At 34.5% G+C, this 20,396-nt stretch overlaps 1 protein-coding gene across 1 annotated transcript in view; it reads left to right on the top strand.

Moving 5' to 3' along the window:
- LOC126771127 (facilitated trehalose transporter Tret1-like) overlaps nt 1-19,021 on the top strand; it is a 30,556-nt gene extending 11,535 nt beyond the window's left edge. The window contains exons 4-9 of the mRNA XM_050490869.1: nt 4,500-4,644; nt 5,762-5,900; nt 11,144-11,310; nt 12,967-13,162; nt 16,558-16,741; nt 17,201-19,021. Of these exons, the coding sequence (XP_050346826.1) occupies nt 4,500-4,644; nt 5,762-5,900; nt 11,144-11,310; nt 12,967-13,162; nt 16,558-16,741; nt 17,201-17,383 (1,014 nt within the window). The 3' untranslated portion in view covers nt 17,384-19,021. The remainder of the gene's footprint in view (nt 1-4,499; nt 4,645-5,761; nt 5,901-11,143; nt 11,311-12,966; nt 13,163-16,557; nt 16,742-17,200) is intronic.
- Nucleotides 19,022-20,396: the final 1,375 nt, after the last annotated feature.

Here is a 20,396-nt window from a genome sequence, read left to right on the forward strand (position 1 = left end):
TCATGGTGGTTGACAACATAAGTTGTACACATATTACGTAATATCAAACAAATAAATAGATTACACATAATTATGTTTCATATCTTGATAAACATGTATTGCAGAAAGGATGTAAAGGTGACAATAATAGACGTGTAATACGGTTGTAAATATATAATTGTTTTTAAACGGCTTTGTATGAAAAAAAATCATGTAATGCAGTCTGTCCATAAAGGTAATAACATTTTAGTCGTCAACAAGTTTATGTGATGACCGTAGGTTTATTTATTTATTTATTTATTTTGCAAACATATATATATATATATATATATATATATAGGTATTATATTAAATGTTATAAAAATGACTGCATAGTTTCCTTAGTTGCTAATAAAATTAAAGCTTTGATAAAATGAAATAAGAAATATTAATAAAAAAATAGCCAATTATAGTTTCTCATATTAAATTAATTATTATTTTTGTATTAAAGACAAAAATTAAAAGAATAAGCAGAACATGAAAAAAATATTGCATACTGGTAATCGTTGCTGAATTTTTGAAGAACTTCAAACAAGCACAGAAAATGCCAACTATTTCAGTGGACGATTTTCATAATAATAGCATAGAGCTGTTTATAATTTCTAGAAAACGACGTAGTTTTGGGAACATTGTTCTACTATGAATACTGCTGTTTAAAAAACTAAATGTACCCATTAACTTTCCATTTAAAAGCCATTATGAGTTCGATTTTAAAGAATTTATAGATATCCCAAAATTCCAAATCCGTTTTATTTAAATAATGAAGTAGATGGACACTTCATTGTTTTTTCATCTCTAATACCTTGAGAACAAATGATGACGTCGACTCAAAACGACTTGCGTAATAACATAATGAGCGTCTGATTAAATTTTCAGTACACGGGACACCGCTACTTTTTATTAATATAAAAAAAATACATAAAAAGTAGACGAATTGTTGTCGCTAATGGTTTTAAGTGGGAAGTAAATACCGACCAATTCACGTCAAGAATTTTTATATTTAACAACACTAGCAAACACTCAGTAGTATAGAGCTTGTTTGAGTTAATAAATTTTAGTTGTTTTGCCATTTTCAATTGCTGATTGAATTTACATTTTTATCAATTTTTTAAGCAATAAATTACGTTGAACTAAAAGTGTACCGTTTACGCAAAATATTTCATAAGAGGCTGTCAGCGATAAATAACATTATTATTTTATATCATTCTTCGCGTTGTTTGTAGTGTCTAGTGGAGATGAGCAACTCAAGTGAGTAGATAGCTATGACGATTATAATAATAGGAAAGTACTAATAATACCAAGTGTTTTGTTTCGTCTTGACATCGATAGAACTATTCTGTAAGAAGAAACTCATCTCAGAAAACTCATAGCCGTCCAAGATCGTGGAATGTTAGAAAGTGGTATTCAACGTTGAATATCTATAAATATAAATGAAATTGAAGCATCTGTCTTTGAATTTTAAAATAACTGCCTCTCTTTAAGTTAATATGGCTTTACCACCGAGATACCAACACTACCGCCACATCCTTGTAATTTAAATAATTTGTAGTTATAATTGAAATATGCATTATGTACGTATAAAATGGTAGATTCTAAGCTGACGAAGCCGCGGGTTTTACTAGTTACGATTGACATTTTAAGGATACGCGCATCAAAATAGCGTATCAGCTTTAATTATTGTTTAATATTTCACGAGTGGGATACAGTAACAGCCTGTTAATGTCCCAATGCTGGGCTAAGGCCTCCTCTCCCTTTTGAGGAAAAAGAGTTAATTCCACCTCGCTGCTCCAATGCGAGTTGGTAGAATACACATGTGGCTGAATTTCAACGAAATTAGACACATGCAGGTTTCTTCACGATGTTTTCCTTCACCGACAAGCACAAGATGAATTATAAACACAAATAAAGCACATAAAAATTCAGTGGTGCATGCTCGGGTTCGAATCCACGATCATCGGTTAAGACTCACCCGTTCTAACCACTAGACCATCTCGACTTTTTTTGGGTGTGATACGAAGTCTGTTACGTCGATTTTTAAACTTATTTTCTTTTAGTCTAATTTATATTACAAAAAATACTTCTTTTATAACATAAAGATATTTTTTTGTTTTTTACACATTATTCAATACCTGTTGCCCGTAATCATATTTGCTTGGTCTTCTTAAAAGTCACAACGACAAAATGATACAACCATTCTTATTCAAAAACCGTCGCGGTATGTGCGACGCTCGCAACTACACACAAAATTAACCTTTTTTTATATATTTATATATGAGTCTGTTAGACGTAATCTATTTTTTTCAATCTGCAATTGCTGTTTTCATTCTTGCTTATAATAAAAATAAAAAGTTACAATGTATTTACATTCCATTATCTAATCGCCTCTTCTCCCAGCTCCAGCAAGTGTTTCCACGGTCCGTCCAGTCTCAGCCACGTATTGCCATTCTAATGGTATAATTAATTATCTCCATTTGTTAAATATATTTCTAGTACTTGAATAATGTTTACGTAGGTGATAGATCTAAAGCAGATGTCAGTATAGTTAACAGTCTGCGGCTTCATTCATAATTGCTCCGTGTAATACAAAACAAGTTTGTTTATAATAAGTGTATCGTGAATCATAATTAATTTATAAACAAATATCGTAATTAACATATGCTTACGCTAATTAGTAGTTATATTTTACTTATATAATATAATTATTTTTTTATAATCTATATATTTATACATAATTAATTAAATCTATATTATCTGTATAAATAGCTGAAATGAGCGTATCCCCAGCTTTTGGTCCAGGGGGGGGCAATTGAGAAATTTCTTAAATCGTGTCCCCTGCGCTTGTTTTGTCCACCACACAACATGCAACACCTACACGAAGCATTACAAGGGATATGTAGTGTACAGGGGAAATCAGGGGCAGGAGATCCTTTTTTTTTAATCTCGCTGGAAAAATACATTTCGGAGTATCGTCAAAAATCAAAAATCGTCGCAACTTACATATTCTTTCTCTCTTCTACTAAATTCTATTTTACCCCTGTACACCTCACTATCTAAGGAACGTTTTACTTTTCTTGGTTCAGACTCAACTCTTCAACTTAATATTCGCTCCCAGAGTGATAACAAGTTAAGTGTGCCTATATGTTATTCCATATGATATGCGAACTCCTTCACGGCAAAGGCAGTGAGACTGTGGAATGTACTTCCATCCGAGATCCGTCAATCCTCTTCAATTTCCATCTTCAAATTTTGCACTAAAAACTATTACCTATCTCTGTAACCCTACTATTTACTTCCTTCACATTTCATTCTGTCCAATGTAATTTTATAAATGTGATCTATTATAAATTTGTATTATGAATTGATATATGTATATATGCATTAATATATGTTGTATGGTATATAAATGTATATATGTATCTTCGTGTATGTATTGTATATGTTATATCTTAATGCAGGGTTGTCTGGAAGAGATCACTACTTCAGTGATAAGACCGCCCTTTGCATGTGTCATATTACAGTCCGCAATTATGTTTATATAGCATGACTTTTCTTAAACTTTTGTTTTTCTTTTTCTTTTTTTACATGTATTTGTCTTTTTTTACCGGGTGAGTGTGCAATTAAATTATTTAATAATAATAATTTAATATGAAACACAGTAACTGGTTTGTATACAGTAACAGCCTGTTAATGTCCCATTGCTTTGATAAGGCCTCCTCTCCCTTTTTGAGGAGGTTTGGAAGGATTTTTTTAAATTTGCCAATAATCTTAGATTATTTTAATACATTATTTATGAAATGTGCTTTAAATTTGTTATTACATCTAATTTAATCGTGTGTTACTGAGTGCACTGAGTTTCTCGCCACTTTTGGCTCGAATCTATATTCCGAAACAGCCTGTTAATGTCCCACTGCTGGGCTAATGGCCTCCTCTCCTCATTTTGAGAAGGTTTGGAGCTTATTCCACCACGCTGCTCCAATGCGGGTTGGTGGAACCATAAATTTATTTGAATCTCGTAAAATTTAGTACACAAAGTAATAATAATAATAATATCCTGGGACATTATTCACACACGGCTATCTGGTCCCAAACTAAGCAGAGACTACTATGGAAACCAGACAACTGATATACTACATATACTACTTTTCATTTGTAAATACATTCACAGACTTAGGTCAAACAGGCATGTTCATGCACACAAATGTCTGTCCTTGATGGGAATCGAACCCTCAACCTTTGATGTGAAAGGCAAGTATCTACCAACCACGCCAACCGGTCCGTCAAAGTATGATATGCAGATTATTCAGTTGTGTATTATTATAATAGCTATTTTTATATTTCGAGCTAGTGTTTAATGAAATATTAAAGTTTGTGTTGTATTAGGAATACTTACATTACTTTCATTATTTAATGTGAATATTAAAAAAAATACAAAATGTGTATGTATTTGAATCAGGGAATGATTTAACTAATCTTGTTCAAAGGTAAGCGAATGTTGTGATCCTGAAATCCGTGGAAGACTCGGCTCACTGCCTACACTGTCCATGTCACTGGGCATTCTAATCTCGTACTTGGCCGGTAACTGGTTGTCATGGAGACATCTGTCCTTTCTCTCCGCCTTGTTCTGTGGTAAATATATATTTTTTTTATCTTCTTATTATAGACAAAGAAAACATTGAGACAGTCAAGTGTTATAAATACTAATTCTTTGCTGAGCCGATGGCTCAGTGGTTAGAAAGAGTGAATCTTAACCGATGATCACGGGTTCTAGCCCAGGCAAGCAGTGTTTATATTTCATCTTGTGCTCGGCTGTCGAAAAACATCGCGAGGAAACCTGCACCGCCTCAAAAGATGTGGAGGCCATAGCCCAGCCGTGGGATATTCACAGGCTGTTACTGTAGTTTACATTACTAATTCATTAATTTAAAAAAATGTACATACAGATTAAAATTTCAAAATGTTTATACTCGATTATGTTAAATTCGTGACTTATATTACACATGTAATATAAATATAATATGCAATCATATATCTTATGTCTTTACTATATTTATTAGTACCATTAGTTACTATACAGGAATAAAAAAATCAAATAATACAGTTAACACCTTAATTAGCAACTTGACTATGACTTGCTTTGCGACAATATGCGACATAATTATGTCTGTGCCTCTTAAGCGTTTACGTTAAAAAAATTAATAGCTTATTAGAAATCCCTATACGGCAACGTGCGAAATCAACGATGCAACGATTACATACTCGTATATCAACACGCTTTTTAAATACTTTATTCTATTCAAAATAAAGTCTGTTTTTAAAATGTTCTTTTATATATTTGAATTCATATTCAGATGTTACACTGTAATTGATCGACGATCATTAAACATCATATCGATCATGATTATTAAATAAGAATTATATATTTATATCTTAAATAAATATATACAAAAAATTGCTAATGTACATGATGCGTGGAATTATAGCAAGAATGTTACCAGTATATTAATCTCGTTAAATCGCAATTTCGATTAATTGGACGAAGAATAAATTACTTCTGCCTTTCTGTCAATAGTTGAAGAAATAAAACAGTGTTATTTACATATATATTTTAGAAACACTTTTGAAATATTATCTTTTAAATATTTAAAATTCTCTTATATAATATTATATGTTTTGATATTCTGATAAATTAATAAAAATAATTAATATAATAATATTAATTAAACTTAATTTTTATTTATTTTAGTGGTTTTATTTTTTATGCTACTCCCGTTGCCTGAATCTCCAGTATGGTTGAATTCAAGAGGCCTGGACAACACGTCCGCGGTGAAGTGGTTGCATCTCTCCCAACATGCCATAGCTACTGTCAAAGAGGACGATCAAGAGTGAGTTTTGGTTGAATAATGTACATTAATTATTTTATTACTTAAACATTTTGATACATATACATACGTCAGAGACGAGAAGACCAACTATTTAATTAAAGTAAGAATCAACCCTTGGTCCATTATGACATAAATAATAACTTAATAAATACGAAGTGAAAAAAAATTATATTATTACATACACACACCTTTTAATATATATATGTGTTATTTATTTTATGATAATATACTGCTAAATTAGCCGTGGAGTACCGGCTTAGAATAGTACTCCCCCAATCTCATCCCGTGGGTGTCGTAAGAGGCGACTGAGGGACGGGGAAAAGGGGGGATGGGCAGCAGCGTCCCCCCTCCCATAAACATCTTACCCCCTACTGCGCTCGCCAACACGCCTGCCCAGCGCGGCGAGTATGGGCAAACCACCTCCCTAAATGGCAGATGCGCCCAAAAAAAGGCCCCCAGTTACCGGCAAGCCCGCTAGGCCCGACCAAGGTAGCGGTCGCGGTATCGGCAGGGCAGGGGGTGCTAAGAATCACCGGTTCACGGCAGGCTACCGTATAAAACGACTGAAAATGGCAACGTATAATGGACGCTCGATGAGGCTGGACCATCACCTCGCCGAATTAGAAGTAGAGTTAAGTCATATAAACTGGCATATACTGGGGTTATCTGAAGTCCGAAGACAGGGGGAGGACACGATAACTCTAGAGTCCGGTAACTTACTCTACTTCCGCGAAGGTGATAACCTCTCCCAGGGTGGTGTCGGTTTTCTAGTCAAAAAGGATCTCATTAGCAGCATTGTGGAAATCAGTAGTGTGTCGAACCGGGTAGCGTACCTTGTCCTAAAACTTTCCGACAGGTACTCCCTGAAGGTTGTACAGGTATATGCGCCAACTTCGACATACTCTGATGATGTGGTCGAAGCGATGTACGAGGACATCGCAAAGGCCCTCAACGACACCTCGAGGGCCCACTACAATGTTGTTATGGGAGACTTTAATGCTAAAGTGGGAGTACAAGATAGCGGTGAATCGAAAGTCGGACCTTACGGCTTGGGCTGCAGAAATCACAGGGGGCAAATGCTGGTAAACTTCCTCGAAACGCAGGGGCTTTTTTGATGAATTCTTTCTTTCAAAAGAAGCCTCAGAGGAGGTGGACCTGGCGAAGCCCCGATAACGTGACAAGGAACGAGATAGACTTTATCATCTCGAATAAAAGGCACATATTTAGAGATGTTTCAGTGATCAACAGGTTTAATACCGGAAGTGATCACCGCTTGGTTCGAGGCACTCTAAATATCAACTTAAAAGCCGAAAGATCGAGAATGATGAGGTCTACTCTCCGACCTACCATGCTCCAAGCTGCTCAAGGCTCCGAAAAGTTCCAAATGGAACTTCAAAATCAATTCACCGCGTTGGAAACCATAAGCAGCATTGATGAGAGAACCGACACGCTGGTCAAAATACTGCAAAACACATCCCGCAAGTGTTTTCCGCCACAGAGAAGAGACAACGCACCAAAACTCTCTGCTGAGACACTCGAGCTCATGAGAAAACGACGAGAACTACCATCGTTTTTGTCAGATAAGGCCTTAAACCGAACAATAAAAACGCTGACGCGACGCGATCTCCGACGCTCCAATACCCGTGCCATCAAGGCTGCGATTGAGCAAAATCGGGGATCGAAAGTGTTCGCTCGCAAGTTTGGGAGGCCGCGTCTGACAAAACTTAAAACTGAAAATGGTGGGGTCGTTACCTCTAGGTCTGAGATTATCGGAGAAGTAGAGAGGTTTTATGGGCAGTTGTTCTCTTCAAGATCGGATAAACCCATGGGAATCAGTATTGATGACCAGCGCGCCCCTCTTATGCGCCATTACTCCGAGGAGCTCCCGGTCGTTGACCAAGGAGAGATTAGGGCGGCTCTAGAACAGCTTAAAAACAACAAATCTCCGGGAGATGACGGAATCACAACAGAGTTGCTTAAGGCAGGCGGGACTCCGGTCCTGAAAGAGCTAGCAAGCCTCTTTAATTCCGTCATCCAACATGGCAAGACCCCGGAAACGTGGAGCGGGAGTGAGGTGGTACTGTTTTTCAAGAAAGGTGATAAAACCCTCTTGAAAAACTACAGACCAATCTCCCTCCTGAGTCACGTGTATAAGCTGTTCTCAAGAGTCGTCACGAACCGTCTCGCCAGACGACTTGACGAGTTCCAGCCCCCAGAGCAAGCCGGCTTTCGATCAGGCTACAGCACCGTGGACCACATCCATACTGTTCGGCAGATTGTGCAGAAGACCGAAGAGTACAATCAGCCGCTGTGTATGGCATTTGTGGACTACGAGAAAGCCTTCGACTCCATCGAAACCTGGGCAGTGCTCGACTCATTGCAGAGATGTCATATCGATTGGAGATATATCGAGGTACTGAGATGTCTGTACAACGCCGCTACAATGACTGTCCACATCCAGGACTGTAAGACGAAGGCGATCCAATTGCGCAGAGGGGTGAGACAGGGGGATGTAATATCCCCGAAACTGTTCACCAACGCGTTGGAAGACGTTTTCAAAACGCTGGATTGGACTAGGTATGGAGTCAATGTAAACGGCGAGTACATCTCACACCTTCGATTTGCCGACGATATCGTCATCATAGCAGAGTCGCTGGAACAACTCACCGAAATGCTGCGTAGCCTAGGCGAGTCTTCCCGGTGTGTCGGTCTCGGCATGAACTTGGACAAGACCAAGGTCATGTTCAATAGGCATGTCGTGCCGGGACCGATATACGTCGAGGGCAAACCTCTCGAAGTTGTTAGTGAATATACCTACCTAGGACAGATTATACAAATCGGTAGGAACAACTTCGAGAAGGAAGCCGATCGAAGAATTCGCTTGGGATGGGCAGCATTTGGCAACCTTCGTCAAGTCCTCAAGTCGTCTATACCGCAATGTTTGAAGACGAAAGTCTTCAACCAATGCGTCTTACCTGCCATGACATACGGTGCCGAAACGTGGACACTAACTGCGGGACTAGTCCACAAATTCAAAGTCGCTCAGCGTGCTATGGAGCGAGCTATGCTCGGAGTATCTTTGAAGGATAAGATCAGAAATGAGATTATCCGGAAAAGAACCGGAGTCACCGACATAGCTTGCAAAATTAGCAGGCTGAAGTGGCAGTGGGCTGGTCACGTATGTCGTAGGACCGATGGCCGTTGGAGCAGACGAGTCCTAGAGTGGAGACCGCGAATCGGCAAGCGCAGCGTAGGGCGCCCTCCAGCCAGGTGGACCGACGACCTTAAGAAGGTGGCGGGCACCAACTGGATGCGGAAGGCGGAGGACAGGGAGCTTTGGCGCACCTTGGGAGAGGCCTATGTTCAGCAGTGGACAACGATTGGCTGTTGATTGATTGATTGAATTTAGTCAGTATTGCCAGAGAATAATCTCACTGGTTCGTGGAACGTACGGCTCGAAAACTGTAATTTAATGGATAGTCTACAGACCTTTGCAAATCTGACAGAAATGTCTCGTATTTTGCTTAATAGATAAGGGGTAACGATAACATATCATAAATTAAACTATTATTCTCTAAATAAATTCCGAGTGAAGTTTGTGATTAATATTACTTTCGGAGATATCAAAAATACTCGAATGCCAGACGCGGTAAATAATATTTAACATCTAACTCATACTTGACACCTGCATTACAGGTTTAAATATGACGTAGTTTCCTCAGCAAACCTCAATTCAACTTAACTAAGTGTTAAGTTTAACTGCCTAGGAGCGGGTGCAGTATCTATATTTGGATTATGACTTTCACTGTTTATTTATTTATTTCGATCTCCATCCAATAGTTGTACATAACCCATATTTAAAACACTTTTTACATTAACTCAAAACTAACTATGTACAACCAATTACAGGAGAATACACCATCACAAACACAATAACAAAATATACAAATCAAAAATAGAATAAATACAGAAAATAAAAATATTTAAATCTAATTAAATTTTAATAATACATACAAATATAAACTTTAAAAATTTAAATTTTAAACAGTTTATACTAACAGAAATTCATCATCACATTTTTTCATGAACGATGAGAGCCCGTCACAACCAATGCCCAGTGTTACTGTGTTTTTACACAATAATTATATTCTCGCGATATTCGTGATATTGGAGCGTTTTGTCCAAATTTCGTTCGAGTGTGGTCAATACTGGTGGTAGAGATTTGTGCAAGCTCGTCTGGGTAGGTACTACGCACTCATCAGATATTCTACCGCAAAATAGCAGTACTTGGTATTGTTGTGTTCCGGTTTAAATGGTAAGTGAGCCAGTGTAATTACAGGCACAAGGGACATAACATCTTAGTTCCTAAGGTTGGTGGCGCATTGGTGATGTAAGCGATGGTTAACATTTCTTAAAATGCCAATGTCTATGGGCGTTGGTGACCACTTACCATCAGGTGGCCCATATGCTCGTCCGCATTCCTATCCTATAAAAAATATATTTAAAGAACGGACATGGGTTGCGAGGAGGTCTTCTAGGAACATTAATATTAAATCTACTCAACAGTCTATCGTCATCGATTTTTTCATTAAACACTTTATAAAACAATTTCATGTCTAGTAGAGACTTTCGAATCTCCAGTGGCTTCATTTAAAAAAAAAAAACAAGTTTGTTTATGTAGGACTCTAGCTGATTTAAAACGAAAGACCAAATGTTTAACGAGTCTCTTTGGAACACGTTCTATTCTCTCAATATGGATCTTGTAAGCGGGGGACCATAATTAACAACAATATTCAAGTTTACTTCATACCAAGCTATTGTACAATTGTAAGATTGTTGATGACTTTTTGAAATCCTTAGATTGTCATAAGATAAAGCCAAGTAGTTTAAGAGAACCTGTTACTATTGAATTGATGTGTTTATCAAATCTTAGTTGAATCTCGAACACAATTAGTTTCTTTTAAATGTTTGCCCGAAATATTATATGAACTTAACAATGGATTCTTTTTTCTGGTAAATTTTATAAAATTACATATGCTTGGATTGAGTGCCATGTCATTAATTCTACACCATTGGACTAGTCTATCTAGACTATCTCAAGATATCTTGAAGAACAGTTATATCAGATTCTTTTTTTATAATTTACAATGTTTCAAGTCAGGTCTTTATAATTTTAAGACATTTTTATGTAATTTCAAATAACTTAGCTTAGTATAGTTTATTTAACTTTTAAATTTTTACAGGCACAATGAAAAAGTAGAGGAGCCCAAGAGTCTATTCACACGTGAAGTGTTCTTTTCTTCAGCGGTCATCAAGCCCCTAATTGTGGGTTTTGCGTTGCTTTTCTTCCAACAATTCAGCGGTATCGACGCTGTCATCTTCTTCACAGTCGAAATATTCCAAACCGCTGGTAAGCTTTTGAAAATTATAAACTTTTATATGACATTATTTATAACATGATAAAATAAATATTTCTTTGAATTTTTAATATTAAATTAGAGATAATAGGATAATAACAATTTTAAGCTATAGTGGATATATTTATAAGGTAAACGTTCTGAAAAGGCGTATCTAATTCAAGAATTTAATAAATTTAATTTAGCAGTAAATATCCCTTTTGTTAATTTTTAATTCGCATGATAATACTGACATGACATGGCATCATATCATTGACTTAAAAAATATAAAAAAATAGAGCAATGGCAGTATTCCTATTTATCATTAAGCCTGCATGAATTTTATAATAAAACATATTTCACAAATAAACAAAAAAATCGGGTAGGCTGTATCAGGGACGTAGCCGCATTGGAGTACCATGTGAAAACTTGTACGTGCTAGTGAGTGTGTAATAAATAATGAGTACTACTGCTTGTACTCTACCGTACACGCCCTGTTATGGATACGATAAACGATATGGATGGTACGCATAAACACAGAAATACGCATAATACAGAAATTTCGAAATTTGAAAAAAAAAACAACTTAACAGAAATTAACGCAATTATTCTATGTTATAAAAGAATATAGTACTTACGGTACGGGTTTCAACGGGCGTTAGTAACACAACTAAACGTGTAATAATAATAATGACACGCTGTCTCTTGCGTCGAGTTGATTTATTTATTGTGATTATATACCCGTGGAACGTAGGTAATGTTCATGACCTTGCTAGTTTTCATGTATTGTATTGTGTTTGTAATTATTTAAAGTACTTCCTAATTCGTAAGTATTGTACTATTAAATTCATTTTATTTTGGTTCTAAATAAGTCTAATTGGTTCATTGATAGTGACTTATTTTCTTTTTGTACTGATCATTCTTTTTGAACAGTTTTTATGAGTTTGTTTGTCCATTTTGAATTGTTATTTAAATTGGTTGGCAGACATTGGCACTGTGAGAGACATAACCCATCCTTTACTTCGACAAAGCGCCTACATCATTAGAAATTTAACTTTTACTTATGTTTCTTGTGCCTGTAGTTGTAATGGCAAACTCACCCTTCAAACTGGAATACAACAATACATAATATTGCTATCTGCGTTAGAATATGTGATAATTGGGTAGTACCATCCTAGACATAACATAATGCATAAAACCCTACTAGAAGGGCACAAATCCCTATTACCTATCACTAATAATGAAGTCCTGGATTCGAATCTCAGGTCGGGATAAAAAGTTACTGGGTTTTTCTTTTGCGAATGTCTCTATAAAAGCGCGATGTTAGGAAAATTGGCAGTAGACACAACCGTGCTTCGATTAGTATACAAAGCTGTTGCTCCTGCGCCTAAACTCTCTGGTCATGTGCAAACATCCTTCCTAAAAACTCAGGATCCAATAAATGGCTCTAACATTTGTAAAAATTCTACACCTTCAATAGAATTAGTTACAATCACAGTATGTACCAGAAGTGCTGTTCTATAAGTCTGTGCTCACTTCATGACACCCGTAAAAATATAATTATTATGATCAGTGTCGAATATCGCTTTCTGACATTTCACGACCGTTATTGCGGCGAGTAAGAAAAGAAATCACTCTTACAGTTAATAAAATATCGGTCTTACATCTAGGAAGCAAATTAGATGCGATGACAGCAACGATCATAGTGGGTGCCGTGCAGCTGTTTAGTAACGGCGTCAGCACCGTCCTCGTGGACCGAGCTGGCCGTCGGCCGCTGCTGCTGCTCTCAGCGGTTACCATGTGCGTCTCAATGCTGTCCATGGGAGCCGCGTACTACTTCCAGTTTGAGCATACCTCTTTCCTCGGGTAAGTTAGATACTACCACTTACTAACTAGCGCTTTTGTAGCGGCTTCGCTCTCGTCCTAATACAGAATTGTTAAATTTTACCAATTTCAATAGCTCTCTACCCCTTTATCATCAATAATTCATACAAACTATCATCCTCTTTACCACTACCTACGATTTCAATTTTTATAATCGTTCTTTAGTACTAACCTACTGTGCACATGGAATCCATTTGCAATTTTTCATAGTGCAAGTCCCAGTAGTTTGGGATGTGTGTTGATATCTCAATCAGTTAGTCAGTTATTCTTTTATATATACAGATTCAGGTATGTTCATTTGATGTACCAATTTCTAATCTTTTAAAATTTGCTAAAACGATAAAGTCATTTGATTAACCGTACTATTGTAATTAAGCTTTGAATTTCAATACACTCATAAAAAAGCCGAGATGGCCCTGTGGTAAGAACGCGTGAATCTTAACCGATGATCGTGGGTTCAAACCCGGGCAAGCACCACTGAATTTTCATGTGCTTAATTTGTGATTATAATTCATATCGTGCTTTACGGTGAAGGAAAACATCGTGAGAAAACCTGCATGTGTCTAATTTCACTGAAATTCTGCCACATGTGAATTCTACCAACCCGCATTGGAGCAGCGTGGTGGAATAAGCTCCAAACCTTCTCCTCAAAAAGAGGAGAGGAGGCCTTTAGCCCAGCAGTGGGACATTCACAGGCTGTTACGATTACGGTACGGTCATAAAATTTTAAATCTGCTACCTGAATATTTTGTATTTGTTTTGAAAGTATAATATGCGATAAAAAAAATCGTTTAACCACTTTTATATTAAAATTGCATTCTAAAATACAGCTAAGACCAATGACACGGTGGATATGTGAAAAATAAACAATCGAAGTCCTAACACAAGTTTCACGTTTATGAGCATCAATAGAGTTTTCTTTCAAATGAATTTACTTTATTCATCGCCATATACTTGTTAAATCAAATTCAATTCCTTTGTATGCGCGGACAATAAGATTTTTCTCTCTTTTAGACCGTTTAGGGAATGCTAATTGAATGTTGACTCGTGGTTAGCGCATATTGACATGTGCTCTAAATCATATAATTTTAATATCTGTGTACAAACAACATTTTTCAATGAATCAGCTTTTCGCAAAAATTTACGTAGTCTTTTATTTTTTAATTTTTTTTATAGAATAGGAAGGCGGACGAGCATATGGGCTACCTGATGGTAAGTGGTCACCAAACGCCCTTAGACATTGGCATTGTAAGAAATGTCAACCATCGCTTACATAGCCAATGCGCCACCAACCTTGGGAACCAAAATTTTATGTCCCTTGTGCCTTTAATTACACTGACTCACTCACCCTTCAAACCGGAACACAACAATATTAAGTATTGCTGTTTTGCGGTAGAATATCTGATGAGTGGGTGGTACCTACCCAGGTATTTGTTAATAGACTTCAAAATAAGAGGTTGAGTGTGTTTTGTTTTCAATTGTTTTTTAAGTTTTGTTAAGGCTGATTTTTCTAAAATATCCTTGCCGTCTCATTCTATTATGAGAGTAAGGAAATAGAGAGTGTACCTGTGTTTGCGCACATACTTGTGCACTATAATATGTCCTGCGTAGTTGGCTAATCTCTCTTGAAATCGGTCAGAAGGACGTCCCTAATCCTATTGATTATACATATAACCACACGATTATAATATATAGGTCAGTATTTTAGTTATATTACAAAATATTTTAATAAGCAAGCAACAATATAACAAGTGGGAGGCCCCACGTGTCTTATCAGCAAGATGTATTAGCTCTGTAAGTAGAGGCGTACATCATTATGGTTGTTTTCAAAGTTACTTAAGTTACAAATTGTAATGTCGTATAATATTTTCACTCTACACAAATAATGAGCTAACTTAAATTGTTACCTATAATAATACTGCACGTAGATTAAATTACGGATAAAAATGCATTTTTAGCATTCAGTACTTAGTCATGCTTAAAATAAATGTTTGTAAAATAATTAAATGACTCGATATATATTCTTTTTGTAACTGAATGGTTACACTTCATTTTGTAGTCGTTTTTCATTAAATTTTTTGTTGTTATAATTGCAATTAAGGCGTAACGGTTTTATGTAAGTGAATTAGTATTCTAAATGAGAAATAAAGATTTCACAACGAAATGCGTATGTTACAATCCGGTACCGACAGATGGCGCTAAATAAAGATTTTACAATTCTGAATTGCACTAGCTAGATCTTTTACTGGATAAATGCTATCTGGTACAATTTTAGGAAAGGTCTCTTTCTTTGTTCAGTTCACAATTGAATAAAATATAATATTAGAAAATTTATCTGCACGTTCTGCGTAATTGACAAAGAAAATACTCGTTAAGATTCCGTTACTTTTAGCATTATTAGAATTTTAATAAAATGAAATTGTTATCCAAATTCATAATTTAATTAAAAATAGGGTTGCGGTTCTGAATCTCTTAAGCCTTAAGATATTTTTGTCGGCACGTCTTTGAAATATTTTGAGACGAAATTTATTTTAAATTTTAAGCCTGGTTGGGTTAGTTATACATAATTAAATATATATTTCTTTTCTAACCAAATTGTGTATATATTTAAAATCAAGCGATTATATTTTGTTTTAATTCTCTTCTACTAATTTTGAATGCCCTTGTTGGGATTGAATTTAAGAAGCAGAGCTAATTTTTTTGAAGTATTACTAGCCATTCTTCCTAAAAAAATGTTACTTTTTTTTCAACACACACCTAAACAAAAGTACGGTAAAGTAATCGAAATCATTTTAATCGGTTTTACTATATTATCATTTTTAAATATAAATTAGTGTCTTCAATCATAGAAATCGGTATTTGTGCTTCTATTTAAAGCGAATGATATAATCACGGCGTTTAAAATAATCATTGCCTAAGAGGGTTAAATAAGGGATGAACGTTTGTGTAGATGTTCGTCATTTATCTTATTAAAAAAAATGAAATATTTATAATAAATAAATATAATATTTTTATTCCAAAAATTAAGAGACTGCTTTTTACCCAACTACAGATGGTTTATGATTTTAGTCAGTATGTAAGTATTTTAATAAAACTACTTGACATAATACGACAACTGACGTATCGTTAGAAGCCAAGACACCTGTATATATAACAGGTTTTATATAAAATATTCTTCCCTCGTTACAATCAAATTTCTCTGCGAATTTGTATTTTTTTTAATGTAATTTTGTGTAACTAAACTTACTATTATCTTATTTTTATTTTTTATGCTATTTCTAAGGAATTTTATGTTCAATTTGTCGCCCTAGAATCAATGTGAGCTTAAGAAATAGTAATTATTATCGATTTTATTTTTTGTAATATTTATTTTAAAGATATCTGCCGATTGCCAGCCTGGTGGTGTTTATGTTGGGATTTTCACTTGGATTCGGAGGTCTACCGTTTCTACTGCTCGGAGAACTGTTCCCTGCACACTACCGATCACAGCTGTCTGCAATGGCCAGTGCCGTGAACCTCATTTCCATGTTCACCGTCATCAAATCTTATCATGCCTTGGAGGTAAAAATATTAAATAATTATATCAAGAAAGTTTTACCTACATCATTTAATATATAACACTAATTCTTACTGATAGTATTACTAAGTATATAACCTATATTACAACGACGCGGGCATCTGAAATTTGTTACTATAATTTGACCACATAGGACGTCAAATTCTAGTTTAATTTCAAAATTAATGAAATATTTCGATTTAAAGGTAATTATTGTAACGCTAAAAAATAATATTTAATATTTACGTACTACAACAATTTAAATATATTTATAGAAGTTTGAAATTTTATCAGCATCAACAATGGTTTGCAAAATTTCGGTTCGAATGCGTCCCGTGATTGGTCTGGATATATATTATTGACCGGTTCTACCGCAAAAGTAGTTCGTTTATAGCTAAATATTATATTTAAAATTACCACACCAACTAAACTATCTATTGTATTGACTGATTATAATTTTTCAGCACGTATTAACTTCGGCGGGAACATTTTGGATGTACGCTTGTTTCTGCGCATTAGCCTTCTTCTTCGTTGCGTTCATGGTTCCTGAGACGAAAGGGAAGTCACTCGCTGAGATTGAAGAACACTTTCGGGGCAAGAAGAGAAAAAATGAAGTCGATTTGAAATCAGTTCAAACTAAGTTTTAACCATAGGAATAAAAGTAATATACGGAAAAGAAATTCGGTCAAAATATATTTTTGATATATAACACCAGTAAAAGCCAATAAAGAAATTTAAATTTACATTTATGAATGATAACTAATAATAATTAACTTAAGGTCCTTCTTAGTTTTGTTATTTTAAGGGATTTGAATAACGAGCATGTATCTCAAGTCGGTTGCGAGCTAAACTGTCAAGTGTTAATCGTCCAACTGTAATGTGTATATAACAGTACATTTCCACTGAAACAGTCGGCAATTTGTGTATTAGCAACTTTTGTGGTTCCTCGGAAAATCAGCAACGATTACATCACATAAATTATTGTCGACAAACTGAATTAAAACAGGAAATTTTGTCACCAATGCCCTTGGATAACACGAAAGTTTCATTTTTTTCTTGTGAAAGCAGAAAGAGCAGCTTTAGACTTACATATTTTTAATTCATTCCTTTCATAAATGCCTTTACCTCATTAACTTGGTTTATTAAGTTGGACCTTTATTTTATTCATTATAAATACATTTTATTACTAATTTTTTCAGTAAAAGAGATATTTTTTTAAACGTTATTAACTAACTCTTTAATAAACTAAGGTAATTGAGTACTAATTGAATGCTGCATCTTTATTTCTTCCGTTTAATAATTTAAGAAGTAAATATTTCGTTTATTATGGAATTCCTACAGAAATATCTGTGTTTGTAAATCACACGACATTGTTAATTGCACAAAAATTATTTATTTATTATATATTAGTAATTACAAATAAAAGTCGCCAACAAGTGTTAACAACATAAAAATTGCGAATTTTCTATCGTCCAAATACAACTATGCAGAACGTATTAAAAATAATTCTAGCGATAGTTAATTAATAAAATAGTGATTATAGATGATATTATGTTAATTGTGTAATTTTTTTTTGTGAAAATGTTTCGTTAGCTTAAGTATTTCATATCTGTGATGTTTTAATTTTATTATATGTTTGACGTCTCTCATACTTAGGTTAACACCGTAAATATAATGAATGCGTAAAGCCAAATATATTTAGGCCGTTGTTAAAACTGCTCTGTACTTTAAAATATCTAACAAAAATGTATTTATTAATGTACATAATAAACTTGTGATATTGCATTTAATTATTTTTTTTAAGCTACACGTGAAATGCCAAGATGGCCCAGTGGTAAGAACGCGTGAATCTTAACCGATGATCGTGGATTCAAACCCGGGCAAGCACCACTGAATTTTCATGTGCTTAATTTGTGATTATAATTCATCTCGTGCTTTACGGTGAAGGAAAACATCGTGCATGTGTCTAATTTCACTGAAATTCTGTCACATGTGTATTCCACCAACCCGCATTGGAGCAGCGTGGTGGAATAAGCTCCAAACCTTATCCTCGAAATGGGGAGAGGAGGCCTTTAGCCCAGCAGTGGGACATTCACAGGCTGTTTCGGTCGGTCGGGACACGTTATTGTTTTTGTTTATGTCCCATTTCGTTTTATAGTTGCGACCCAAAGTGAATATGTGAAATTACTGCACTTTATAATGTTCTGTAATATTAGGGATCTTGATGCTATCTGTCTAAGGTCTTTGTGTCAAAAAAAATCTTATAATCGTCTAAAATCACGAAATTTCACAACAAAAGTACAAAATGTTGTAGGAGAAATAATTGTCTCTTTAGAATTTTATTTATAACTTTATCGTAATTTATTTTGAAGAACGATGGTTTTTAATAAAAATATAAACAGCTATTTATAAATTAATTAAAAAGTAGTAAATATTAAATGACTACTAAATATGCCATTGCTTGTGTCGTTACAAGTTTAATGATAAGCACATTCATTAAAAAGTCGAATTCGCATGAATTAAACCGTCTTTTAAGGAATACAATACATATATTGAGATATTTTTTAACTAATATGAGTATTATATACCCACGAGGGTAGGTATTAAAGGTAATGCGGACTTGAAAGGAATCGCATAAGCACAATATCATGTAAAATATAACTCGATCAACCAAAATTATATAAGACTAAGATTTATAAAAATGAAAAAATCAGAAAACGAATATCTATTATTATATTTCTAGTAAGTGAAATAATCATAAATGTTATAACCTTTCACATACAAGAGTTCCAATACAGAATTAATTATTTACCACCCTCATGAGTTTGTAAGACCGTCTACAAGCTTACAAAACTACATTACACAATTCAAAGGCAAAAAATACTCGCTTCTGTTATATTTATTTATATGTTATATTGTATTTCAATGATATTTTTTTATTATATAAAATAAAAAATTGGTTTAATCTTAATCTATCAATTAAACATCTATGCCTAAATTACAAATATCTATATATAATAAAGATGGTAAAAAAGAATAGGCGACTTAGTTATATAAAAAAAAATACAAAACGACTTAACTATTGGAATCGCAATTACTTTTGGATTTAATGAAATAAGAGAACACTGGTTCTAAATGTAAATTCTACGGAAGAATCCGTAAGGCACTCTTAGGTAATTAGCTCTTTAATTCAAATTATAAAATATAAAAAATATATACTTATATTTATTATTTATTTATTTTTTATTTAGATACTGCATGAAATATGACTCTTAAAAAAATATTTTTTTGCCATCTGTATTTTTTTTAATTATAAATTATCTGTGTAATCTCACTTTTTTATTAAAGTATCCGATAATTTAAACCACGAAGAATGAACGAACAATTTTGAATTAGGTAACTCGTTATAAGTATGTCTTTACTTCGTGAGTTAAACTTTTCCATTGCTTCTATCAAAGTGATCAATAACATGATAGCGTAAAAGTGTATTGTGAAATATTAAATTTATTGTAAAAGTGTATAGAGATGGCTTATTATAAGTAGTGTGTTGTCGTGTGTGAGGCCGTTAATGAGCAAAAATATTGCATCACACGACGCAGCTCTGGAAGAGCACGGAGTAAACTCACGATCCGATTTAGTTTGTATTCGAAATAAACAAGG

Source organism: Nymphalis io, chromosome 10 (genome assembly GCF_905147045.1).
Source record: "Nymphalis io chromosome 10, ilAglIoxx1.1, whole genome shotgun sequence".
In the NCBI taxonomy this organism is placed as follows: domain Eukaryota; kingdom Metazoa; phylum Arthropoda; class Insecta; order Lepidoptera; family Nymphalidae; genus Nymphalis; species Nymphalis io.